The following is a 27,637-nucleotide window of genomic DNA, read 5'->3' on the forward strand; positions in this document are numbered from 1 at the left end:
GTGCTACCTTATGGTAATGACGATAAATAATTACTTGTTGTGTATGATTATATCAGAAAGTGAAATCTTGGTTTGTTTGGAAGCAGGATGTATTTATTCCTCTTAACTGAACTGAGTTCACTGAAGAAATCACCAAATCTCTCCACAAGTATTGTGTCAGGATGCAGCTATCTACTTTAGATAGAATATTTCTAGACTATTAGAGAGAAACCCACATTTTTCTTAAGATTTATCAGGACACTAAGGTTTATGTAAGTTTATACCTGTTTGGGGGTTTGTTCTCTTTTCAGAGTAGTTTAATCCTGTTTGAGAAAGCAGATTTTTTGCTAATGATGTGTGGGTGCCAGTAAAAATAATGCATGCTTGCAGTGTTGTGCTAAGCAGCTGTGATAGTGAAAGGAAACTGCACTCTTAAACAGGGACATTTTTTCCACCATATCCTTCTAACACAGCAGTTTGCACTTCCCTGTTAATGAGCATACTGTGTTAAAAGTTGAAGGTGGATCATTTTGAACATCATTCATTATCTGTAATCTAAATATATATATACACACACAGTAATTATATAGTCTATATCTAATCATATATGATCTTAAATTCAAAGACATCAGGTTTTTTTGTCTTTGAATTCAATCATGTTGAAACATGATGGTTTCTTATATATAGAAGTGTTTCTTGACAGAATACTGTTTGGTTTTTTTATGGTAGCTTTTACTGGATTTTGTAATTTCTGTTTTATCATTTCTAATGGGCTTATGACAGAAATTAAAATAAAGATGAAGATGTGCAGATGCATATATACAGGGTTTGTTCCACTCAGATAAATTAAAGGAAACCTGTATTTAAAAAGTTATCACATTATTTTATAAAAAATTGTAACAAAGCTTGTCTTTCGATTAGTTAACCCAGGAACTATTATGTGGTGATTAAACAGTGAAACTCTTCACAGCCAGTAGCCTTATGTAGACTCTTCTCTGATTAAAACTTTGGTCTAACATGTAAACTAGCTTTCATTAAATATATTTTGCCAGAGAGTCAGTGGGCAGGCATATGGGGCCTTGGTGAGCTCAGATTCTTTCACTTACTATAGTTTTCAGTGTCTCATACATAGAATTTAAATAACATTAGTTCAGGTTTCTTCTCATAATTTGTCCAATACAGTGTGTCTTAACATAGTTCTGAAGTACTAATACTTATGTCAGTTGCATTCTGTAATTTAAAACTTGTTTAGCCTTCCAAAATTAAAATTTATTTCTTTTTAAAAATTGAAAAAGAGTTATGTAAAGAGTTTGAAGAGAGTTTTAGTAAGAGCCCATTATTTACAGAGTTTTGTTTTATATGTGTGCACTGAGCAGAAGTTCTTAAAAGCTACTTACTTTACTGCTGAATATCATTTATATTTGCTTTTCTGGCTGGCCAGAATGTTTTAGTTCTTCGGAAACTGACATACATTGAGTGAAAGTGCTTTACAAATATGCTGTTTACTGCTATGGGGGGAAAGAACTGACATTTTACTCCAGTTTAGTTACCAGTGATTCAAGAGTCTGTCTGTACATGCTCTAGAGTCTTAATGGTGCTCAAGTCAGTCTGGCTATTGCACATCTACATTCGACGGTACAGAAAGACTTCAAAAACAATGGCAGATTTATCAAAGAAAAGGGAATATAATTTATATTGTTTTAACCAGCAGGTGCAATAGTGGTAGTAAAATAAAAAGAAGAATACTAATTTAATTTGAATGAAACTAGTTGATAAATGCAGTGTATCCAATCTGTAGTTTGGACATGATTTTATAGGAGTATTTTTATTGGATATATCTTGATTTAACCAAAAGTTCAGCTCAGGGATCTGTGATTATTTCTGTTTGCCTAAGACACTTAAGAATTGTTCGTACCCAAAATGAGCCAGAGAACCATCTATTTGTGTTTTCCCCCATACTCCAAGATCCAGGATTATTCAGAGACTGAAAGCAATAGAATATTTTATTGTGCTAATTTTTAGGTTGCTTTATAACAGCAGCATTATGAAACTCTAAGGAAATCCCAGACAGAGTCACATAGCAATACATTATAAAGAATACAGTCCAGAAACATGACTTACATCCTGATTAAACAACAAATTGTTGTACCAAGCCTTTCTTTAAAGGCCCCTTTTTTTGCTTTTATTATTTCCGAGGCTCTTTCAAATCCGAGTGATTTTTTTTTTCTTCAGAGCTCTTTTTTTGCCTTTGTTGAACTGTTGCAAACCAGCACCAGGTGAAAACCTGACTGTAGCCAAAAATGATGCACAATAGCTGTCTAGTTTCAAAATGAAGTTGAAGGAGACAAGTCCTTTTTTTTTTTGGTTCCCCCAATGAAGACCTTGATTCTTATTAATAAGGACAGTCAGCTATAGTGTGCTCACATCCTGAGCTTTTTTGTTGTTGTTTGTTCAACTAAATATTGTCTTTGAATTTGCAGATTAAAATTAGGTTTAGCTTTGAAGGGTGAAATTATAAGTAGGAAAGAAACAGTGTCAAGCATTCAGCTGTGTCTACCAGTCATTAAGGGTGCAATCTCTGCTTGTAATTCTGCATAGGGGAGAGGTGCTGTCTTCCTGTCACTGCCCTGGGGACTTGGGATTTTCAACTGACAGAGGATCTTGGGAGAGAAATTAGCCTTTTATGTTTGAGTTGTTAAAAATTTATTGGCCTTTTCTCTCTAGCACCATTGCCTGGTAATTGTTTCTCTCTCTTGGTTTTGTTTTTTGGGTTTTGGTTGTTTGGTTTTTGTCATGTATGTAGACAGCAGTCTAAACTTTTTCAGGAATTGCCAGGTATTGTCTGGTACAGTACAGAAGAGGCATTTCTGCTGTTGACAGTAGAACATTTAATGTGTAGCATTTGAAACCCAGTAATTTTCTCAAAAACATATTGCAGCAATTGCAGTTGACTATATTCTGCAGATTGTGAAGCCATATTTTAGGATGAGATCTTTTTTATTGTCTTAGGTTGCCCATGTTTTTTAACTTGTCTGCCCCTCCTCCTCCCTCAAATCCCCCTCTTCTAGAAACAAAGACTTGTTTGTTCCTGCTCTGCCTGTGAGGTCTTTGCAGCCTCCACTGTGTGGGTGCAGAGCCCCTTATTTAAATGCTTTCCATAGCCATGGAAGGTAAGGAACGATGCATTAGAAACTGATGAGCCCTAGCTAACAGATAAAATTAAGCTCTTTGCCTTTAAATTCAAAGTACTTGAAAAGAACCGTGCATGTCAGGATCATTACAAATGCATGGTGTAGAAAAAATAAAATCTGCCATCTGAGATCACATTAATAAGCATGTTCTTTGGAGTGCAGATTTCTGCAGTTGTGTTCTGTTGAGTAATGGGGAATTGGAATGTAAAAAGGAAAAAAAAAACCTCACACACAAAACAAGCAAGCAAAAAAACCTCAACCCCAACGCAACAACAAAAAGCTTTAAAACCCTCTGTTTTTTCTTGTCACTTGAAACAAGATATGTTTCCCCCCCTCTTTTCACTAAATACTGTGTTGGAAATTATAATGACATTCTTCTTTGAGTTTCCCTTGAAGATAACATACTTGTGTAGTCACCAAGGTGTATGAAGATCATTGATACTATTGTGGTTTTTTCACTGGTTCTTCACTTGGGTATGTTAAGTCAGTGATATTCAGTTGGCAGCATCTTCTTCTAATACCCGAACTTTTAGTTTAATTTCACAATTAAAAAGAATTTATTCATATTAAAAAAATCTATGATTTGTTCTGAGTTTTAAAATCTTACAAATTTGAAATCTTTTACACTTTCATTATTGAAAAAATAAAATGTTCAGAAACATCCTTTCAATGGCTGTGTGAATAATAATAGTAATAAATGGAATAATAATAATTAATAATAATAATAGTTTAGAAACTGGAATTTTAGATTCAGTTTCTAAATAGTTACCAAATTATATCATTAAGTAATCCCCTAATATTTGAATTTTAAGTATAACCAAAGTCTCAATATCTTATGATATTCCTGCTTTAGATATGCTTTTAGCTAGAAATATTCCTTTCAAAATGGATGTTAGAAGACATTTTGGGGATCTAGGATGCGGGAATAAAATGAAAAACAGCAGGGAAACATAATTTCTTTCTTAAAGTTAAAATTGCAAAGTCAGTAGATGAGAAGAATGAAGCAAACAGTGGTCACAGAGAACAGGAATAATACAAGGAGCTGTCAGAAAGACACATACATATAAAAAGAGCAGAAAGTGGCATGAGCAGGAAATACAAAGCTGCCTATTTGTGGAAAAGAGACACCTGTATCGTGTAAGCAGGAAAAACAAATTCATAACATGTTGGAGGAATGTTAGTGATACTGCACTGAAGTGTTTAACTAAGGTTAGACACTGTTAAATTTTTATGAGGTTATCTATAACATGAGTTTGCTGTGAACTGCAGTGAGGTAGGACTCTGAAACCATGATTATATAATTGGGGACTAGACTATAAAGGGAGCCTTCTTAACCAAAAGAAAATTGACATTTTTCATCTTTGAGTACTCAAATTTTACAAGCTAGTTTGCTTTTATCTTAGATGGGCTCATTTCAGTGATTGAAATTTTCTCATTTTTCTCCCTCTTGACTTTACACTGTAATTGACCTTCCATCTTGTTTAATAGCAGAGTTTGGATCCTGGAACTTCTGAGAAGTAGCACAGAATTTGGATAGGGTAGCAGAATTAACTAACAGCAGGAGAAGGCTGTTTTCTGTTGTCCCCTACTAGCCTCTTCATTTCTGCTTATAAAGCGAAAGAGAGTAAGATATAGAGAGCACAAGACATGGTCCTGCTTCCAGATTTGAAGAGAAAGAAAGGAGGAGATCCATTCCCCACTCTAGCAGTGTCACGTCTAGCTTGTCTAAAACAGCTAGATGGGCTGCCTTGCTTTTTGCATTGCTTTCTCTAGCTCCACCTTTGCTTCAGCTTTGATGAATGAAGATTGTCTAATTGCTGACAACCTTCCAGCAGATATTGCCCAGTGGAGCTCATGGTGCTTGTAGTTAAATGTTCACTGCCCACATCTTTACAGGACTGTTGTTGATGCTGTTAGAACTTCTGCTTAACAGTTTCTAGTGTCTTGGGGTCAATCTTCCTGTCACTGGCCCAGAGAGCACAGCTCGTGTGGCAAAGCTGGTTAATTGGCTCACTCTGGTCACCTTCTGTCCTGAAGTTCAGTTCTGAGGGTGAAGTGTAGTGCTGGATGTCTCGTAACATCACTGGCTTTGTTTTAGGCTTTGATCCACAGGAATGTCATTTTCCCACTATTTTTTTTCATGCTGGGTCAGGATGAGACTTGTAGGTTGGAGCTGAGCTGCAGCCTTAGTTGTTTCTGCTTGATACCAGGATCCAGTTTCTATTCCTACTTCACAGGTTCACTTACCTTACAGGAAGTTTTATCATATGAGCAATCACATGTATGAAGCTCTTTAACAAGTAATTGCATGAAATACTGTTTCAAATCACTTTAAACTATTTGACAGCATTTTATGTTGACTGGACTCATGAAAATATGACCCCTCTGTCCATTAGACTGTTGAGTCTGTGCTGTGGATTAGTTGAAAGGGTTGACTGCAGAGTTAAGTGGTTTAGTATTATGTGATAAATATATGTTGGCTTTCTTGGAACAGAAGACCAACACTACTGTACCTTAAATTGAACACTCAAAAGACAGTATAGACTGAAGGGCTTTCCAGTGAAAAGATGATATAGATTTTTTTATTAGAGAATTCTCCTTTCTTATGGTAGTTAGAAATACTAGTATTCCAGGAATCCTCTATATGATGAAAATGTTAATTCAAACTAATTCTACAGATTTTTTTTTTCCCCCACTTCACCCTGTCATCCTAAAAGAAGCTCTCTCTTTTTCTTTTCTTAGTTTATGTAAACCATTTTCCTCATTCCCAGAAAAAAAAAATCCCTGCCATTCTCCCATCACTGCTTCAGCATTCTGCAGAATAATACTGTGACTGTTAACAGACTCAGTCCCTTACAGAGAACACGATGGAGAGCTTATTCCAAACTGAAAGCCCCTGAAAATAGTGTCCTTGCAATACAGTCAGCCTTTCCCACCCTTTCTCGCACTCTGGGAACTCTAGTGCCTCTGTTGACTTCAGCCATATTGGTGTCATGTGAGGGAGACATCAGGCCTGTCAAATAGATGCATCCCAGTCATGTGTTATTTTATAAAATAAAATTGTCTTAGGCCTTGCTTTTATAATGGAAGAGGAGTTCTCATTGTGCATTATACTTAAAAGGTTACATTTTTTGTTCTGTACTCCCCAGGAAAAATGCAATGCATAGTTCTGAGGGGTAAAAGAAAATGAAGCACTAGCAAAATGTTTCCTATGTTGATGTCATTATTTATGGCTGTATAATTTATCTGCCATTTCTGTACCAACTCTAATTTTGCCTGTCAAGAAGCTGTAAATGAAGTCTCTAACACTAAAGTCTTGATGTGACAAGGATGTGAATGCTGGTTGCATGCACTGCAACGGGTACCTTTAGTTGTTTTCAATAAAAGTGAAATTATCCATTTTGTCATTCTGTGTGTTCTCAAGTTAAATGAACCTAAGATTTCACATGAATCAAACAAGTTATTTACTATTTGTGTCTGCAGTTAGAAGAGTTTATTAGAAAGAAGAGAGATTCTTCTAATTCAACTTGAAATATTTTACTACCACTTTTGAATTTTTCAACAGTTAGCACATTAAACTGTTTTCAGAAGCTTTTAGACCACATATGTAGTCTTAACCGTGAGACCGTTGCATTTATTTTACACAAATCGATTGCTCACACGTGAGCATACATTTCACACTCTGAACATCAGTGTAAGTGCATGTTTTTGTACTGTTGTGCCTTGTAATTTTGTAGATTTTTTAATATATGCTTTTCACGGATATATACCTTGCATGTATTTGTTTGAATTTATTTTTTAAATGTTTATTGTTTTGGTTCCTTAGCCATGAATCAGCGAATCAGCCAAAGTGCTCCAGTCAAACAGCCACCTCCTCTGGCTCCTCAGAGTCCCCAGGGTGGTGTGATGGGAGGGAGTAGCTCCAATCAGCAACAACAGATGAGACTTCAGCAGCTACAGATGGAGAAAGAAAGGCTGAGACTGAAGCATCAAGAACTGCTTCGGCAGGTGAGGCCACAGGTTAGACACCTACTTCCACTATTTCTTTTGTATGTTATGTTTTAATTTTTCTAAGTTGTTGTTTCAGTGAGTCTTGAAGACCAGTGACTGTACAAAAAGCTTTGAGATCTAAAAGGTCTGAATTAATTCTCTTACTGATAACAGCTTGGTGCTGAAACTGTCTGATTTTTTTAGACTGAAGGATTTGGCTCATTCCTCCCTCTAACAAAACTCTTTAAGAGCAAGCTTCATAAACTATAAGGATGACAAGATGGACTGTTGATGTGATTGGATATTCCTTCTGAGAATATATTTCATATTCATTGAGTTCCAAGTCATGCGAAAAGTTATTTCCCACAGCTACTTTAGTTCTCCCTTTTAAGTTGAGGAAAGTCTTCAGTTTTAGAACTTGTTACAATCTGTAGGATTTTGGAGGTATTTTTTATGAAGTTTATATAAGATACATTGAGGAGATGCCTTATTGTCAAAATCTTAACTGTTCAACAGTGGAGTGAGCATGGAACAACTGAATAACTTGTGCTGCATTTTGAACCTGTGGTTTTCTTATATTGAAGAATTTCAAACTTCATAAGACTTCAAATATGCCTTTCGGTATTTCCTACTGTATGGATATGGCTGTATTATCCACTGTATGGATGTGGTTGTAGCAAATATTAAAGTGTAGGGCTGAACTTTGCAAACTCTGGATTGGATTTCGGGCTTGATCTCCTTTTGACTCTAAGTCTTCTGCTTCGATTGTTCAATCTGAATGTTTTTAAGAGCTACTGCCATCTGTGCTAGATACTTAAGATATTTCTTCGGGTTTTTGACACTGCCAGAAAAAGCACTAATCTTTCCTTTGAGGAAAACCTTCTAAAAATCTTTCCCTTTTCACTTTGGGTGATGGGCCTTGTATCAGAAGAGGATAATATCTTAATGTCCTCAAAGACAGCTTTTCTCTTTCTTCATCACCTGCAGTATTCTGTCCTGGAATCTGACTCCCGTTATCCCCTTTGTAGTCAAGGACTGTTTTGTAGGAATCTTCAGCATCTCTTGGTGTAAGATGGGTCATCTTTACAGCCATTACTTTTTATAGTACTCTAGGTAAGAATACATTGCAAAGGTGGCATCAGGACTTTCTCTCCGCTTAAGCACCTGGGCTTCTGCTGTTCCTGCTTTGCAATTAATCCACAAACAGACATTTTACCCTCTGCTAGCATGCTTCTAGGTAGGCCTTCTAATTGTCTTCTTGCCTCAGTTGTCATTGAGAACCTGACTAACTTTGGAGCAGGTGACAACCACTTCTCTTCATGTTGTTCTCCTTAGTCATTAAGCTTACCTGTCAAATACGCATCCTTGGTAAATCTGTGAGTTTTGTTTCACTGTGTCATGATTTTCACAGTTTCTTAACTCCCTTATCCTGTCTCATCTGGCCTGTCTTGGGGGCTTGATACTACAAGATGGTGTTTATAAGACAGCCTGCATAGGTAAACCATGCAGCTAAAGTAATTTTTATCCATCTTATTTTTACTCTTAGGCATTGCGGAATATCAATCCCAGCACAGCAAATTCTCCAAAACATCAGGTAGGCTCTTAACTGATGTTTCAGCATAATTAGAAAAATGAAAGCATTAAATTAGGCTAGCAGGGAATTTTTTGATACATGGAAACATTCTAAAAAAGAAAAAGTAAAGGAAAAAGAAAAAAAAAAAGAGGAAGAAGAAGGAAAAAACAAGCTCTGCCATACACATTTTTGAATCACTTTTCTGGTCACAGCCCTTACCCTGCTTTTAGGAGTCCTGCCTTACCACAACTTTATATCAATGTTTAAGAGCAAATGAGGAATTCACTGCACATTTTTTTACTTTGAAAACAACCTTCTTGTTTAGCATTCTTGAAGATACTGCTGTTCCAGCCCTGATGTCATCAAGATGTTTATTTAAAGCAAACTGTCTAAGGTGGTAGTTGGTGACTTTTGAATACTGTTCGTATGAATGTTCTTATCAGTTTGTTTAAGCAGGTATGATCTTAGAGAAGGATATCTGTTATCACTTAATGAAAAGTCACTTGAAATAGTTACAATTTTTAAGCATGCATAGTATAACAATTATTTAATAGATTAGACTAATAAAATAATTGCTATGCAGATAGAATTTTTCCATTTTGATGTTTAACTGGCTCTTGCACTGATACATTTTCTGTGTAGGAAACAACAGTTAGGAAAAGCCTTTCAAGCTCAGACCAAAATAAAATTGTTCAAAATGCGAAGCGTAGTAAACAATTTAGTGTTGTCTTCTTTTAGTGACTAAAAATGTTGATTTTAGAATGGATCTCTGGAAGCGTGGATTTATAGATATATTCAGAGAACTTCATGTTTACTATTGCTAACAGTGTTTTAATCTACCGGTTCTTAGTACAATATTTATATTGGCTTGTTCTGTACTTTGTTTTTTTAAAAAAAACCTCTATATGCGTTAGGCAAGGAAAACAGAATAATAGGAAGTATTGTCTCTTTGGAAGCCATGAGTACTGGTGTTTTGTTGGCTTCTGAAGAGTACCACAAAATTTTGTATGTTACTAGTTCTGAGAAACAGTAACTTCAGACCTTAGTGCTGACACCCTGGAAAAAAATCTTTTTTGATTGGCAATACCAGAGCAGCTCTTAAACAGAAGCATTTTAACTGAGGTGTAGTAATTGGATTAATTTGCTAAGCATTGGCCACATAATGATTTTATCAATCAATATTAGATCCTATTCTGGAGGAGAAAAAAAAGTCGTCAGTATTTAAGGGAATAAATAAAGGAGGACTCCTCCACATCAGTTGAAAACACCTTATCTTCTGTCATAATTAGGTCATTCATAGGCTATGTTTCTCTTGCTGAATGCCAGAAGCGTATTCTATGTTTTCTTCTATGCCTGAAACCCTGCCATACCATTGTTCACTCTTCCACTAATTTCTTCCTGTTGCCAGCTCAAAAAAATACAGGAAATGGAGAAGTTTTTTAATCAGTTTCATACTTAATTCTGTAAGAAGAGGTTTTTGGAACCTCTTGAAATTATGGCTTTAAATCCTAAAAACATGCAAAAACTCCAAGGGATTATACCAATAATTCATTAAATATATGTGTAGTGGTCATTCTGCTTTATTTGGAGTAGGAACTGATGAAAGGATTCATACGAAAACTAGGATTCCATTTATATTTAAACTTGCTTCCTACCAAACCTCCTGCCTGGGATCAGTTTTATTAGTCTGCACTTGCTAATGAGTCAAGGTGTGTGGGGGTGATCTGTTGGGTAGAAGAACGGGCAATCATGTTGCCTTTAAAGTTCTATAATAGTAGACTATTTGTGTTGCACCATTTAAATGTATTTTTTGTGTTTTCATATCACCTCAGTAATGTAATGAGCAGTCAGCCACAGTTGGAAGAAACTGCTTAGAGAACTGCTTCTGGGTTCTGGTTTTCTAAATGCTTCTTGCCACCTTGTACTGTAGAGGCAGATGTAGTCTGCCTTCTCTGATGATGCTGCTGTTGAAGTCCTAATCTGTACATCTGGTCAGATCACAGCGGAGCTAGTGAATCTGGAAAATGTATAGAAGGAATAAAAATTTCTTTGTTCAACTCTTTCTTTCTGACAGGTCTTTCTTTCTTTTTGAATAAAATTAATGAAGTTTGGAGGAATTATCTGCTTTCCTGATGATAAAGCTGTGCTTGGTGGCAGAGTAATTGCTTCTCTTGCTAAATTTTAGATGTTCTTTTAAAGAATACCAAAAATTAAATCTTCCTATGTTCAGTGTTCTTAGTTCTAGGAAGCTAAGTCTGTTTTAGAGAGGGATTGACAAGGTCTTTCGTTTGTGGAGAAATTGTGTAACACCGGCATTCTTGAGGCTTGCCTGTAATGAAATATCTTGTATAGATGGATTAAAAACATCTGAGAAATGTTCCTTAACTTTTAAGTGGATCTTGAGCTTTTCATGTCACACAAAATCACTAGGTTAGAAGGGACTGGTAGAGGTCATCTAGCCCAGCATCCTCATCCTTCTTGACATTTTTCCCCCTGTAGCCTGGATACAGTACCGTGGTTGTGTGGATATCTACAGTCAGGTGTTTTTGGTACTGGGGTAACTGGTGTGCCTGACAGGTTTTTGTCTCTCTACCGTGATACTGTAGTATCTTGTGGTGACACTAACATTCGAAGTGTTATGTATGGAAGCCTTAGCACCATCTGGAAAGAGTAAATAATTGCTCAACTTCATTTTTTATAGCAAGCACTGCAAGAGACTCTTCTTGCTTGAATGAAGATGTATTTTACTGAAATTCTAAAAATGTCAAAGGTACCTGTAGCAAAATTTATAATGTTCGGACTTGAATGATACTGTGTATCAGCAAGAACTCTTGATACATCTAGGAAATTTAAAAACCAGGCATCCATTTAGTTACTTGTGCTCATCATCAGTTATTTGTGTAACCTTAAAGATGCCTATCTGTCTTAGTAAAGAGATTGAATGACTTGACTTTCACTCCATCCCCACTACCTCTCTTTCCATTTTCCTGCAGTTAGCATCTGGTTGTCAAAAATTTCTAATGTAGAGCAGATGTCAATCAAGTTGTGTCTATGTCACAAAATTGAACAGATGTTAAGTAACAGATTTCTTCCCTTACAGTGTGCTGTGGAAAGAAATAGAGGCAAATAATGTCGAGGTACTGATGGCATTATTCTTGGATGTTGTGCAGACTATTTTCTTGTGCTGAGAATGGAAGATTCTTATTTATCTGCTGCTAATATTAGAGTATTTGCTAGTAAGATCAGCATACTACACATTCATGAGGCAAGTTCCTCTGTATGTGCTTGCTCATTCTGTATCTGCTGCTTGTTTCTAAGCTTTACAGATCAACAAAATAATTGTATTGCTTGCTCGTGTCTGTAGATCTTTATGGATAAATACCTTGTTTAACAGTCTGTGTAGTTCACTGGCTGTGCTGTTGTCCTGATTGGCGCAGTGAATGGTGCATTTCCCGCTCAGTCCTCACAAATTGCCCAACTCCTCTTTGCTGAGTTCATTTGTCCTCCCTGATTCTTTTGTATACGTGCTGTAACTTCGTGGCCCTCACAAGAACGCAAACACAATCGGAAGAAGCAGCTGGTGCTGTGTGTCTGCCCATGAGTGTTGTGGTCTTCTCCTTCCCCTAAAAACTTCTCTCCCGTCCCAGGAAAGCCTGTGGATCATTTGAAAGTCCACACGGTTGGATGGTTGGGGGCAGAAATACTACAATTGGCACTTTTAAAGTAAATTTGCAAAACCAGTTATTGGGATATATTGAGTCAAATTGAGTAGCATGTAGGTTTAATACAGTAAGAATATAATGAGTGAGTTGCACAAGTCATCTGCCTTTCCTCAAAAGCCAGTGAAGATAGAAATGCTCTGAAAAGCTAGTTTTATAAAGTTAATTTGAACATGGTGTGAATGTAAATGTAACTTCATGTAAAACTTAATCTGTATGGAATTAGGAAAAAAAAAAAGTGGATGAGGTCTGCCAAATAAATTGCACAGTGCTGACCTTATTTTTTAAATTATTTAAGGAGATGACAGATCATTTTGGTTTCTATGTAATAACCAAAATTCAGGTTTTGTGCTGATAAGAGGGAGCACTAAGCTTTTCTTTTCCCAGAGGTACTTAAAGCAAGTTTGACATACTTAAAAAATAGGATGAGATCAATTCATAGAAATCTAAGCCAGGATTTTGTCATAGTTTTATTTTTGCCTCCAGACTTTGAGTTCTTCTGGTTAAGCATGTATTTTAAAGCATGAATTGAAAGCCTAGAGTTCACATTGCTCCGTTTGGAGCTGGGAGAGACGTGGACACTCCCATACATTTTTTTAAGTATGGAAAATATATATATATATTTTAAATGCAAACCAGGTTTATAAGGAAGGAGAAATGAAAAGACTGTTCTTCAGGGAGCACAACTTCAGCTTCCATTTTATACACCTTTTGGGAAAATAGTCTTAACATACTCTTTAGGCCTTTAGGAAACTTTGCTTATCTTGCAGAATGATTAAAAATCGCCCTGTATTTGTTTCTCAATAACTTGTCTTTTTTGGTAATTCCTTTCTCTTTCAGACTCCCAGAATGACATAAATGTATTACTTAGATGAGTAATAACATTCTTTTGAGGGGAAAGTGCTTCTGACTCCTGAAAAAGTAGCAGTAATGCTACTTATAAATAGTTAAAAATAGTTCCAGTTTTGCATTTTTTAGCAATGTTGTCGAAACAAAGATAAAAGTAGTACTACTTCTAAAAATACTAGTTTTACTACGTAGTACATGCCAAAGAATAGGCAAAATATAGTTCTCTCTCCTGGTTTAATACATCTCTTCAGTGGGCCTTTAGAGAAATTAGATATTTTTAAGTTTTAGCTGGCTAGTGTCTTGAGCTACATTTATTTTTACCATACCATTTAAGTTCATGTATTGATGAAACTTCAACCTCTCCTGCACTCTGAGGGTTCAGAAAAATGCAAAGGTAACTTCCCTGCTTTTCCAAATTTCTTTCTCTTTTGTACTGACTTTTTTTCTTAAGGTAACAGAAGAAAAAATTTGGGGTTTTTTTTCATTCCTGGTGTCAGTAGCTCTTGAAAAGGGGACATATATGGATTTCTTATCTTCCTCACAACTATTGAATCAAGAGTCCTCATTGGAAAGCCCACACAAAGGAGATAAAATGTCACTTTAGTTCATATACACAGATGATTCCATGTAGTTTTGCTTTGTTACCACTCTTTGTGGCACTGGTGTGTGATTAAGCTGCTTCTGCAGTCTGCTGGCACTTTTGGCTCCTCCTCTTCATCCAAATCAGGGACTGCAACCCAAGGAAATAAAGATGTAATGTGCAGATGAAACCAAGAGGGAAAGGGAAAAGGACAGAGCACGTGAGTGAGCAGTTCTTGAGCCATCTCTGGGATAGCTGCTCTAAGACCTTCTGCCTTCTTCAAATAACTGTTGGGAAACATTGCAAGAAAGAATGCTTTTTTCTTTCTTTTTTTTCAAATGGACGAGTAGGCCTGTATGTCAGGTAACTTGTGACTGATACAAGGTTGTAAATTTAGCTGTGAAGTAGGATGTCATTATGTGGGCTTTACACTTGGTTTTGTTACATAAGCAAATGAAAATCATATGGGTAAGCCTTTAGAAATTATTAAAAGATGCTTAACATCCTGTGGTCTGAAAAATGGGGATGGAGTATTATTATTGATTGTTAGAACAATTGCCAAATAAGTGGTGATGAGCAGGGGGCTGGGTTTACTTGAAGTAGTAATTGGGTGTGATGAACACAAAAACCAATGGTATGTTTGTACACTTTCTGGAGAGATCTAATCAACTGTAGTGAGAAAATTTTCTAGTGCAAGACGTAAAACTTTAAGGAATATGTAAAATAATAATCCATAGGAATGGGAATAAAGCATATGCAGATTAGAAAAGAAAATAATATCAAGCAATTGGGAAACTTCAGTACAGTCTGCTGGAAATAAAATAAAATAAAATAACCTTGGGATTTCCTAAAAAGAAATTACTTTGAAGAAGAATTGGGGAAGAGTTAATTTACCTACTAAAAGACTACAGTATAGTAGTCCTTAAGCTTGTAATTGAAAATGGATGAAGACCTCTCATTTTACAAGTGAGAAATAATGAGTATTGTCAAGACTGACAGGATTGGTTTTGCCTGAGATTATCTTCCCAGGCACAGCCTGGAAGTCACATCCTACCAGTAATGGTGACAAGATAGTCAATGGATTTACCAGTCTCTGCATTAACAAGGTTCAGTCTTGGTGAGACACTGGTGATGTTTGAATAGAGTTGCTTGAAGAAAATGACGGTATTTTCACATGTGTAGCTCATGGATTACTTGTTTAAAAAGGGGAGAGAGGTCACTGGCAATTACATAAAATATTGCTTATTTCCATCCACCTTTAATATAATGCATTTTATGTCAATACTCACTTTCATTAATTAGGAATTACAAGCTTAATGAATGGTTTGATTCAAGCTGGTGAACATTCAGATGTGTAAAAAATTATATGCAATTTTGGTTTGTAACTTCAGAAGTGCAGTGTCTTGGTCTTAGTAAGAAATTACTCAGAATTTGAAGAGCTTTGAAATTTACTTAGGGAACTAATCACCGATTTTATCAGTCAGAAATTTCAAATGCATGCCTCAAACAGGAGGAGTGAATGGAAACTTTTAGGGAAAGACTTGAAAGTTTGCTGGTTTGCTAACTGAAACAAGAAAAGTACAAAGGAAGCCAGGAACTAAATCAGAATTTTAAAAGTAATGGGGATAAAATGCTGTTTAACAGAGCTAAACAGGTTTTATTTGGGGTCAGAAAGTATTAACAATTCATGTTTTCATTTAGATATAGACTTAACAGAAAGATACTGACGTGAACTAGAAAATGTTTGTGTAAACATAAATATTTTTATCCCTAAATACATTTACGGTGTAGTCTCTGTAATGTTGGGCATGGCTGCTGGAACTTGCATTTTCATTGAAGCCAGTACAGATTCTTGCTTTGTCCTCAGAAACTTAGGTTTAATTTCATTTAACTCTTGTAACTGGAAGCAGTAAAAGCAACAATTATCTATAAAGTCATGTGTTTACGTATCCAAAAAACGCATTCAAATGCCTGACATGATCTCTTTTTCCCTCTCCTGCTGTTCTAGGAATTGGCTCTCCGTAGCCAGCTTCCAACAATGGAACAAGACGGTGGATCTCAAAACCCTGTTTCATCTCCTGGAATGTCTCAGGAACTGAGAACAATGACTACAAATAGTTCTGATCCCTTTCTTAACAGGTTTGTAGAAACAGCTACTAGAGGGAAGAAATTTGATTTAAAATTCTGTTTGGTACATGTAATAGTTTATTTTGAACATCTGTCTGTGCCAAGAGCCACAGCTGTAAATGAATCTTTCCTTAAATGGCAAGTCTAGTAAAAGTTGAAGATTAAAAGCTGTCTCCTGTGGGAGGAAGTAGTCTGTTCAGACTTGTAGGAAGGTTTTTATTCAAAGTCATAACATGTTTGCCTCTGCATAATCTGTTGACTAACAGTCATTTCAAATTACTGACTCAAAGAATTTGTGAATCGCTCACTGTGAGATCAAATGAACTGTGAGGCACATTTAGGATTACAGCTTGAGGTTCATTTTAAGGTTTCTCCATTCACCCCTCCCCTCTGCTTCAGGTATTTGGCAGTATTTTTACTCTGCTAATGTTAGGTCTACAAATAGTGGCATGTTTCATTTTAAATGCTGTATTATTTTGAAGTGGGTATTTTCATTCGAGATTTAGAATCTTACAGTATAGACTAGTCTTTCATAAAACTTCTTCCTAAATCCCTCTTTCTTGAAGTGTTTATTTTTTTGGAAATACTGTTCAAATCTCAGCTTGCAAATGTTTCATACCAGACTTTGCAACTTTAGAGACACTGCTGCAGTTTGAGATAAGTGATACATGTATTTTGGGTAATCCCTTTGGGAAGATTTACCTCCTAAACAAACAATTAGGATTAGAAAACTTGATGGGTTTTAGAGGGATTATCCTACATGGAATTCATCCTGTAGGGTGTTCTTGCATGAGCCTCAACTGTCTGGTTTTGCCCTGAGAAATAAAAGATTTTGACAAGACAATTTAAACCTGACTTGCTCTCTTATGGGAAGCATCTGTAGATAGGTGATGGTCTTGATGTGGTATGGTAACATTCTAGCTTGATCTTCTTGAAGATGGCTCTTGCCGTCATACATCATACAGGTCCTCACATCTTCAAAACTTGTCTTCTGACCTAAAGGAAATGCATCTTTAGGTTTCAAATGGCCACTGCAGTGGACTGATACATTTTATCCATTGTGAGTCTTCACATATAAAATAAAAAGTGATGGATCTTTGCCATTAACTAGAAAAGGGGAAAAAGCTAAAAAGGGCAGGTTTATGTTTTGTAATTTTATGTCAGGTTGATATTTACTGCAAAGTGCAAAAAGATACTGCTTATATCCTAGTTGTATATATATTTAACCGGGCTTTTTTTAAATACAGCCCTTACCCCATGCAAAAACATTGAAAATCTGTATTTGACTTGAGTTCAGATTATCCTAATTTGCATTTTGGTCTGAACATTTGTCTCCTTCTAGGCCGGTGTATATGTGACGCCACACTTAATTCTGTCATACGGATGTGGGAAAGGGATTTTTAAGAAAGGACATTTGTGAATATGCATTACTGTCTCAAAAAGTAGTCCAGTGGTTTTGACCTAAAGATCTTCTTGATATTCCTTATGTTAAAGTTCAGACTTGGAGAAATGCTCATTTCTATCTTTATAGGGTGTATATAAAGTTCCCGGTGAGACAGTACTGAATTTAGGCTCCAAAGTTATATATTCAGAGTTAAGGTTGTGTAATGTTTTCTGATGCCTATATAATAGAAGCATAAAAAAAATCTCAGGAAATCACTACATTGGATCAACTTGAGATAATGTTCAGTAGTGGTTTAAAATGCATAATCAGATCTGTCTTCTATCTTCAGTACTTACTGTCAATTATCGTATATTTGATTTTTTTTTTGAATGGGATATTCATATTAGACTATTTCACCTTTTGATTTGCTACACTTGTTTATATGTTTTTGTGGGTTAGATTTATGTTGGTAGTGATGGTAGTTCTCTGTTTAACTCCTAAATTGGTATTTCTTCTTTTGTATACACATATTTTAACAATGATTAGCTGAAGAAGAATCCACTCTATTTTGGGTAATGCTGTTTAGTTGCATGTGGTAGTTTTGGGTGGTGTGAATACTAAATGGACAAATCCTTGTTGAAGAAAGAGGAAATGTGTGTTGAGGAGTGGTTTGAAGAGAAGTGCTGGACATTCCAAGTGTGAGAGCAACAGCCAAAAAGCCTTCTCCACTGGAGTGAGTTAGTTCAACATAGTCTCAGTTCTGTTTTTAGTATTTTGTCCTATAAAGTAAACCAACATTTGTTCACAGAAGTTCTAAATAGTTTAATTGCTAGGCTTGTATCGAATGTGTGGTGATTCTGTTTCTAAATCAATCTAAAAAAAGAGAAATATTTATAATTTATCTATGAAGAAATGTTAGGTTCCTTTCTTATATGGCAAAGATGTCCTCATGGAATCAAATATATATATATTTTATATATATTTATATACATGGCTGAAAGCATGTTCATGTTGAATTAGCTGTTTATCTTTTTTTGGTTTTTCATACTTGACAAAAAGGCACATACTGTATACTTCACAAGTTCATCAGGAGGAGGATCAGTATGTCTTCAAATGATAATTTGAACAGTAAATCAAGTTGATGTTCATTTAGGATGCAGAATGGAAAATCAGTATGGATTCTCAGTGAATGCTACCGTAACCTGAAGAAATTCAGATTTTTAAAGTATTTTGTGAATTTTGAAAATATTTTGTGAAGACTGAATATTGGGAGATGCAGGGGGGAAGGAGGTAATGGTGGCCTTCAAGAGCCGCTCCTGCCAGCAAAGCTGCTCCAGCATGGGCTCCTCTTTCTGTGGGGCCACAGGTCCTGTTAACCTGCTCCACAGGCTTCCAGTTGGGTCACAGCCTTCTTCAGGCATTCAGCTGCTCTGGCATGGGTCCTCCAGAGGCTGCAGGTGAATCTCTGCTCCCCCTTGAATCTCCGGGGGCTGCAGGGGCACAGCTGCCTCACCATGAGCTGTGCACCATGGGCTGTGGGGGAATCTCTACTCTGGCACCTGGAGCACCTCCAGCCCCTCCTTCTTCACTGACCTGGGCATCTGCAGGGCTGTTCCTCTCACATATTCTCACTTCTCTCTCCCATCTGCTGTTCAGCATTTTCCCCCTCTTCTTAAATACGTTGTGACAAAGGTACCACCACTGTCACTGATGGGCTCAGCTTTGGGTGGTTGGACCACTTTGGAGACTGTTGGAAGCAGCTGCCTGACATGAGATCAGCTCCTCCTGTTGTGTCACACTGTGGTCCCTGCAGTCCCCTGCTACCAAAACCATGCTATAAAACCTCGACACACTGGCCTACTTCCCCTCCCCATCCCACATTTTCCACTGTGACTCTCTTGGTCTTGCTTGCTGCGCTGGCAGGAGATGGCAGTAAGAAAGTGAAGGCATGTAAGGCCCCATGCCATCAGTTTGGTTAACTGTTCTGTCAGCAAGATCATTCTGAGCAGGGTTTGTTTATAGGATGGCTTCTGTACCAGTATTTGATTTATATTTGGGTGCTCTCTTGCCTTGACATGTGTGACTGAACAAGTAGTAATGCAGCAGTGGGAAGCAATTGAAGAATTGCTAAAGGAGTTCCAACTATTTATAACAGCAGTGACCTAAAAATACACTTCAGTGGTTGATTAAACATGGGAAAGTAAGTTAGAAGTACTTTTTTTATCCTTACAGAAGCATAAAAGGGTGCACCATAATTATTATTTTTATAATCGTTATGGATTATCTGATATGCTTCCAAAGGTTTTAGCTGTGGGTGGGTGTGAAAAGATTAAAATTACGCACAGCACAAGTAGGCAGTTTCTTAAAGCCGCTTAGGTGTATTCTCATCAAGTTAAATTGAATCTAAATAATATAGTTTTAATTGGAAAAGGTCTGCATAAAATAAAACTTAGGTGTCTCACATAAACAAATGCCTGTTTTTTATTAGAATGGGGGATTTCTAATGGTAGCAGTGTTTTAAAAGCCCATAAATTAGTTCAAAATAAGCATCTATTTTATTTTCTTCAGTCCTCTACCCTCAATTTTTTTCTACCTTTTCTTCTGTTACAGCGGAACATATCACTCCAGAGATGAAAGCACAGATAGTGGACTTAGCATGAGCAGTTACAGTGTACCCAGAACCCCAGATGACTTCCTGAACAGTGTTGATGAGATGGATACAGGTCTGATTTTGTGTACATTTTTAATGCATGTTTTCCAAATACACTTGTATCCATTTGCAGTGAAAACAAGCAACTCTGAACAGCTGTGATACTTTTTGCATTGGTTTTCTACCTTTTCCTATTTCCCCTACTTCTCTGATAGAAACGTTATGGTTACATTTGTGAAAAAATATGTTTGTAATCAAGTGTATTGGGAGGATGGGGAAATTGCATGTAACTAGTATCACTCCCGTTTTTATAAGGAATTCGAGTGTGTTTGCTTTTTGAAGTAATGTTGTTCAGAGCTAAGAATAGTACCTCATACAGTGTTGTTAATACTACTCCAAAACTATATTTGACTCAGTATTGTCTTTTTCCTTCAAGTGTAAAAATCAAATTATGCTAAATGACATCAAAGATCTGTAAGATTTGGGTCAGTAGGTGAAAGTTGGAAACAAAAACATGTTCTTTGTACATCTGCATGCAGTCAAGTTACTTTTGGGGTTTGTGATGGATTTCTATGAGTCACACTGCTTGTATGATGCAAGAGGTATTTGATTAACCTTTAACCAGTTGTCCTGATATTTGTAGGTTTGGTGCTTCCAGTATACTTAATATCCATCTTTGTGTTACAACTAGGTGACAGTATCGGCCAAAGTAACATACCATCCCATCAGAACCGTTTCCCAGACTACCTTGAAGCCATTCCAGGGACAAATGTGGACCTTGGGACACTGGAAGGAGATGGAATGAATATAGAAGGAGAAGAACTGATGCCAAGTCTGCAAGAGGCTTTGAGCTCTGACATCCTTAATGACATGGAATCTGTCTTGGCAGCCACCAAGCTAGATAAAGAGAGTTTTCTTACTTGGTTATAGAGGCCTCAGGGAGACTGAATTCTAAATCTGTGAAGGATCTAAGGAGATTAGGACATCTGTATCTGAAGTTCAGAACAAGCCAGTGTGGTGCACTTTGGCTTGTGTTCAGAAAAAGTAAATGAACAAATACTCAACAAGATTCTTTGGGTTTGCTCTTCCTTGTCCATCGCTGCTGTTATATATTGCTGACTTTTTTCCACAGTTGACTCTGAAGAACAGACATCTTCTTGATCTTTTTCTATTGCTGTTGCAACTACTGTTCAAGGGGGGTTGGGGAGGGATGATGAGCCTATTTGGATGACGAATGCCATTCCTTTTGTCCTAGTGTGCGCTTGCATATCATTTTATCTAAGTACTCAGATTTGAGAGTTAATTTCTGCATGTCACTGCTTGTAGTTTGCTCAGCTAGTTGTCTCCTGCTGTCTGTGGCAAGTGGTAAAACATGACATACCGGGGTGACAAGCCAAAAATGATGTATCTGGTCAAAAGAAGTCAATACTGATTTGGAGATACGACGTAAAGGAGGGCTGAAGACTGGCATTAAGTGTTCCTATTAGTAGCTCTTGCATTAGCCACAAAGTGCTCTTGTTCGTATTCTATATTATAGTAAATCATGAGTCATTTTACATAGAAACATATATGAACTTTGATTGTTGCCACATACTCTAGCCTAACTTCCATTTGTCAAAAATACTTTGATTATTTTTTGTTAGTTGGTTTAACTGTAGCCGTAGGATGGGAAGTAATTATAGGTGTTCTGGGTTTTTTTAAATAGTGAAATCTAAGGGTTTTTTTCTGATTTCACACAGTCTTATTTAAATCTGAATTGTCTGCTTTTTTTTATACTTAAACCATGCCTATTGTAGCCTGATAAGCTAGTGAGTACATAAACCAGTATGTTTTGCCTGTAACTTTTTTATTTTTTTTAAAGGCTAGCTTTGAATGTAATCGTTAGATTTCATGACCAGTGGCTTATTTTTCATGTATATTTGTGAGACTTTGAATTAGAATCTGATTACAGCAATGTAAAAGTTAGTCCTTTGTCATGTGTACCAATTTTAAATACATTTTAAAGTAGCAGAACCATTTTAAAATTGTATCTAATCTCTCTTCTGGTTTTCAGTTTTGGTCTCTAAGTGAGTTCAGATTTTAAAATCCTTACTGGGAAAAAAATCTATAAAAAGTTTCTCTTAAGTTAACACGCACAAAAATTCTGAACTATTAATATCACCGTGCGTTGCAATGAAAAGGCTAGAACACCAAAAAACTTCTCAATAAAAACTTCTAAATGTAATAGTTACCAAGTTCTGTTTGGTGAAAAATAAGCCCTGGACACTATATGTAGAAGAATGTAAAGATATGTGTTAGATGGTGACATGAGCAGGTAATGAAGTGTATATTAGGAGTAGAGCTTAGCATGGGGTAGAGGTGAATATGAATTATTTTTATTTTAACAGGAAAAGATGTATCACTAAGTTGTCTGCAAGAGTTCACACAAGTTTCCAAAGAGTATTTTTAACTGAACAAAATGAGCATGAATCAAACTTTCAATATAAGCTATGATTTTTTGTGGGGCTTTTGGTTTTTTTTTCTGGAAAAATAGTGTCACCAGTTAACACCTGTATAATTAAGGGCCTGTCACCTTTCTCAACATTGAGCCTTTATTTTCAAGGGTGTATAACATGACTATAAAGATACTGTAAGCGTGAAACTTAGTTTTGGGAAAAAAAACTCTCAGTTAGCAGGGACTTCTCCTGAGGAGAGATTTTTTGGGTTTTACTGTTTTGCATTTTTTTAAAGACACTGATTATTTTTTAAGCTAGGAACAAATCAGCAAAACAAACTAAAAAACCCATCCTATTACTATTGCCATTTGGATTTCTTTTATGCTTCAGAAATAATTGTGGTTTAGGATGATGTAAAGAATGAAAACTCTTAACCAAATCCCATTTTAAAAACTGAAGCAGCAGAGGCAGAGATTTGAAATTTACTACTATATATGTACATTTACTAGTTTACATAAACATGTTAGTGTTTGAAAAACACTAAATTTTGTGGCTTGTTACGGGATACAGGCAAGTTCTAAAATACCAATTTTTAAAACACATTCACAATGATATATATTCTGCTACACCAGTAATTCAGCGATTAATAGGCCACTTATATTGTGCAATGACACAGTAGCTCCTAAAGCAGTGTATTGTGTCCAAGATAGGGATTTTAGTAGCATTTTTGCAATTTCATTATGAATTCCTCTCTCTCCTTTCCTTCAGGAAAAGAAAAAGACACTAAGTTTTCATAACTTGAATGATCTGACATAAAACCACAACAGCAAGGAAATTCAGAGTTGATTCTATTTCAGTTGTCTTCCACAGTTGTATCCAGGTATCATAGCACATAGAGAGTCACAGAATAAGCTGAGTTGGAAGGGACCCATCAAGGATCATCAAGTCCAACTCTTGGCCCTGCACAGGACACCCCAAGCTTCACACCATGTGCCTGAGAGTGTTGTCCAAACGCTTCTTGAACTCTGCCAGGCTGGTGCTGGGACCACTGCCCTGGGGAGCCTGTTCCTGTGCCCAAACACCCTCTGGGTTAAAAACCCTTTCCTGATACCCAGCCTGAACCTCCCCTGACTCAGCTTCAGGCCATTCCCTCAGGTTCTGTCACTGGTCTTGAGAGTGAAGAGATCTTACCTGTCCCTCCTCTTCCCCTCAGGAGGATGTTGTAGACTGCAATGAGGTCTTCTCCTCCTCCAGGCTGAACAGACCAAGTGACCTCAGCCATGAGGAGTGGCTTCCCCTCAAGACCCTTCACTACCTTCATTGCCCTCCTTTGGACACTCTCCAGCAGCTTAATATCCCTCTCATATTGTGGCACCCAGAACTGCCCCCAGCACTGGAGGTGAGGCTGCCCCAGCTCAGAGCAGAGCAGGACAATCCCCTCCCTTGCCTGGCTGGCCATGCTGTGCCTGATGCCCCCAGGACAGGGTTGGCTCTCCTGGCTGCCAGGGCACTGCTGCATCATGTTCAATTGGCCACAGGCCAGGACCCCCAGGACCCTTTGTGCAGCGCTGCCCTGCAGCACCTCATTCCCCAGTCCATGCACACAACCAGGTATGATGCACTGAGTGCAAACTCCTGACATGCTGTACCTTGCTACAACAGAAATGAGTACAGAACAAATTACCTTTCCTTGCTTTTGTGTGTTTGTCACAGCTTTAATATTTGAATGTTTTATTCTCATTGTAGAAACACTAAATGGCTTATACTGTATTTGGGTAGCACTGCTTAGGGTAGATACTGACAAACTGGGAATCCTTGAACTGCTCTAACATGAATTATGTTTTGTGATACTTATTTTAATTAAGACATTTCCGTTCTCTCACTTACTAGGAAACATACCATAGAGATGCTGTACTGTTGGCAATCAATTTTAATTTGGATTTTTTTTTTTTTTTAATTCTGCAAATGCATTGCTTGATGAAGTGGTTAAAATTGTTTGAAATGCAAAAGTGTTTTGGGTAGTATTTTATACTGATGTATATATTGAAACAGAAATCATTGTAATAATTGTAATAGCTGTTAGTTTTAAATACACTACATGCAGACAGATGGGGCTGTACAGAACTGTACTGTTAACACCTGGGCAGGGCTACTGCTTGGGAACAGGTTGCAGTGTCAGTGAACCATATGGATCAAATATTGTACCATTCAGTGTTGGCGCTCACCAATGCAAAAGGAGAAGAGACAATTTCAACATGATTAACACTACGTGGTAAATTAGTACTACAGTACCTTTTCACTTACAAGCATGTTTTTTATACAGATTAGCAGGTGTGCCTGTATAAAATAATTTGTGTTCTTGTATCATGGAAAAAGTACTCTCCACATTTAGAATCACAGAATCATGTTGTATGTTAGAAAATTATGTCCAAAATTATATATATTACTTAACAATGTTATTTTTAGATATGAGCATGACTGTAAGCTAGGTACTTAAGTACATTCTGTTACATTATTTTTCTTTATGTAATACTTTTTCAGTTGTTTTATTTGGTATAAATATATACTTTGTGCTTAAACTTCTTTGTTTGTTTTTAACATTCAGTAGTATGTAAAGATGTGATTTCCTTCAGTAAGATAGATGCATTGAATTGTCAGAATGCCTATTGTAGTGCATCTGTTCTTGTCCCCCTTGTCATTGCTTTTGTAGTCGTAAACTCCAGTTCTGCAAATATGGTGTGCAACCTCACCTGAGAGACAAATGAGTTCCACTGGCTTCAGTAAAGGCTTAACATTAAAGTGTGCATCTCTGTGTGCTTGCAGTAATGAAGAGACAGTGACTCTGGTGAATATCATGCAGCTTGTGTAAAACAATACTTTAATTGCAAATGGCACAATAGTGAGACCTGGTAACGGAACACCTGGGTATCTACTAGAAGAACGCATCCACTTTTTGCAGACAATGCTTGCCATGTTCGGATGGCAGATACATTTTTGGCTAACTCTTAAGTTTATGCATTAATTTGTGGCAGACTATCAATAAAGACACACTATTTTCATTTCCAAGTTTTGACTTATGCATTGTGAAATATGTAATGACATACCTTGAAAGTGCCTGAAGATTTGAGTTTAAAATATCTTGACAGGTTTCATTAATTTTGACCTTCTGTATAACAGTCTAAAAGATGGGTTGGTTGTTTTTTTTTTTAATGTAGTGCAATTTGGAAAGTCCAAAGTCATACACTGTTTGCATTTTAGCAGTTCCAGAGTTGTTACTATTCAGCACCAAGTGCCCCGACCCTGTGGAATTTAGCACATTTGTGTGTTTTCGTAGTTACAGAAGTTAGTATGGATTTGTCAGTTTGTCTTGTACTTCTGAGTTCATAGCCAGCTTTAGTCACCCAGATCCTTTAAATTTAAATGTAACATCACACCTTCCACCTTGGGAGTAGGCAGCCAGTGTCAGGGAATGATAAGGCACCAATTTTGTTTGCTGATGTCACTCTCATTTATAAGGTGGTGACATATTGCAGTAGTTGAAGTGTGAGTGACCTTCTGAGGCAGCCCTAAATAGACTGTATTACTACAAAACAGGATATTTGGTACAGGTATTACAGGCTCACTTGGCAATTCTCTTTGAAATATTTTCAACACTTAGTTAAAAATAAAAAAAGTATTTGTTTCAGTGAGCCAGAAATAATATGCTTCCAAGGAAGCGAGTGCAAGTTATCAGCCAAAGAAAGCATTTTTCATCTTGGATCGTCAACAGAATAATTATTTGAGATCAGGTTATGATCTGTATAGCACCTCCTGTTTTGGAGTTCATTCAGACATAAACTAGGGCCACTGATTTTATTTACAGTATCAGCATCCAGAGTTTATATGTTCTTCCTGAACAGCAAAAGTGTGCTTTTTGACCTTTGTTGTCACCACTTCTTATTGCCAACAGGGATAACTCTGCACCCTCTAAACTTAGGTGTCATCAAAATTGGAAGGTGTCAGTACAGGATGAGAGATCTTGGTTGATGTGAAATGGTGGATCCAGCTCTTAAATAAAGGATCAAATTGTCTTTAGAACAGAGGGTAAAGTTTTGTACCAACTACCATATCCAGTACTGAATGACTCTTAAATATAACAGCCAATGTGTTTTTCTCTAGGCAGTGAGGGAGCATGTTGAGTAAGAAATGTATAAATACTGACACATCTGACAAAGCTGCCTAGTGGATTTTGTAGAAAACTCATGGTTTTTACTTTTCCAGACATACTCTGTCTTTAATGCAGAGGTTGTAGCAGTAATGTTACAGATCTAGGCTATCACAGACTGGTTTTATTTTCTCTATGTGTGAATGTAGTTGGTCACTCTGATGATAGAATTTTTCTATATTAAATTGGCTTGGTTTAGAACATGAGAGGCAAAGTCATTTTGGGGGATTTTCCTGTCTATTACTTGGGAGGAGGGGGTTGTTTGGTTTGGTTTTCTAAGGGGAAGAAGGGTCAGCAGCCAGAGAGGCTTTTTTTTCAATGTCCTGTAACAAACAAGAGCTCCATAAAAATGGTACATTCAAGCTCACATGAAATGCTCTTTCTCCTCCTTCCATATATGTCAATTCTGAGCTTCTCTAGTGTGTTTAAATTTTTTTTTGCCTTTACCATCTGTGAGTTTGGCTTTTCTAACACCTAAAGACTGGACTGTAATACTAGGTGCTGTTTGTCCCCAGAGGAGAGCAGAGTTCTTCTGCTCTTAAATACAGCTACCATTGTGTTTGAAATCTGTCATATAACACAGACTTACAGTCTGACTCCAAATGTGCTGCTGCCCAACTTCTGGTACAGGATGGTTATGGGCAAGCATGATTTTTTTGAACAACGGTGGATTCCTGTTCTTGTTTGAGACTGGAAAAGTTTGGCTGTGTCATTGCTTTGATATCTGCAGCCAGCTGTCCTAGCCATAGTGCCTGTTGGAGGACTCCTACCTAGCACTTAACCTGGTGATAGCCATGATGGGGTTTTTTTAAGCTGACAGAGTAATTCAGTCTTTCTCTCATAGTTTCATTGTTGGGCATGCAAATATGATTGTTTCAGCTCTCTTAACTGCCAAGGGGCCCTTTTCGGACTTTGCCAAAGGATGTAATCCTTCCATACCGATCCTCTGCTGTTGA

At 36.9% G+C, this 27,637-nt stretch overlaps 1 protein-coding gene across 4 annotated transcripts in view; it reads left to right on the forward strand.

Annotated features, from left to right (window-relative positions):
- The window catches only part of YAP1 (Yes1 associated transcriptional regulator), a 94,826-nt gene extending 69,545 nt beyond the window's left edge, over positions 1-25,281 (forward strand). For 2 of the 4 annotated variants that reach the window (XM_058419242.1, XM_040054853.1), the window contains 4 exons: positions 6,997-7,178; positions 15,890-16,020; positions 20,003-20,115; positions 20,734-25,281. In XM_058419242.1, the coding sequence (XP_058275225.1) occupies positions 6,997-7,178; positions 15,890-16,020; positions 20,003-20,115; positions 20,734-20,972 (665 nt within the window). In that variant the 3' untranslated portion in view covers positions 20,973-25,281. Of the gene's footprint in view, positions 1-6,996; positions 7,191-8,706; positions 8,755-15,889; positions 16,021-20,002; positions 20,116-20,733 lie in introns of all 4 variants that reach the window. The other 2 variants (XM_040054849.2, XM_040054850.2) reach the window with 2 other exon arrangements.
- The last annotated feature ends 2,356 nt before the right edge of the window (positions 25,282-27,637 follow it).

The sequence above is a fragment of the Hirundo rustica genome, chromosome 2 (genome assembly GCF_015227805.2).
Source record: "Hirundo rustica isolate bHirRus1 chromosome 2, bHirRus1.pri.v3, whole genome shotgun sequence".
In the NCBI taxonomy this organism is placed as follows: domain Eukaryota; kingdom Metazoa; phylum Chordata; class Aves; order Passeriformes; family Hirundinidae; genus Hirundo; species Hirundo rustica.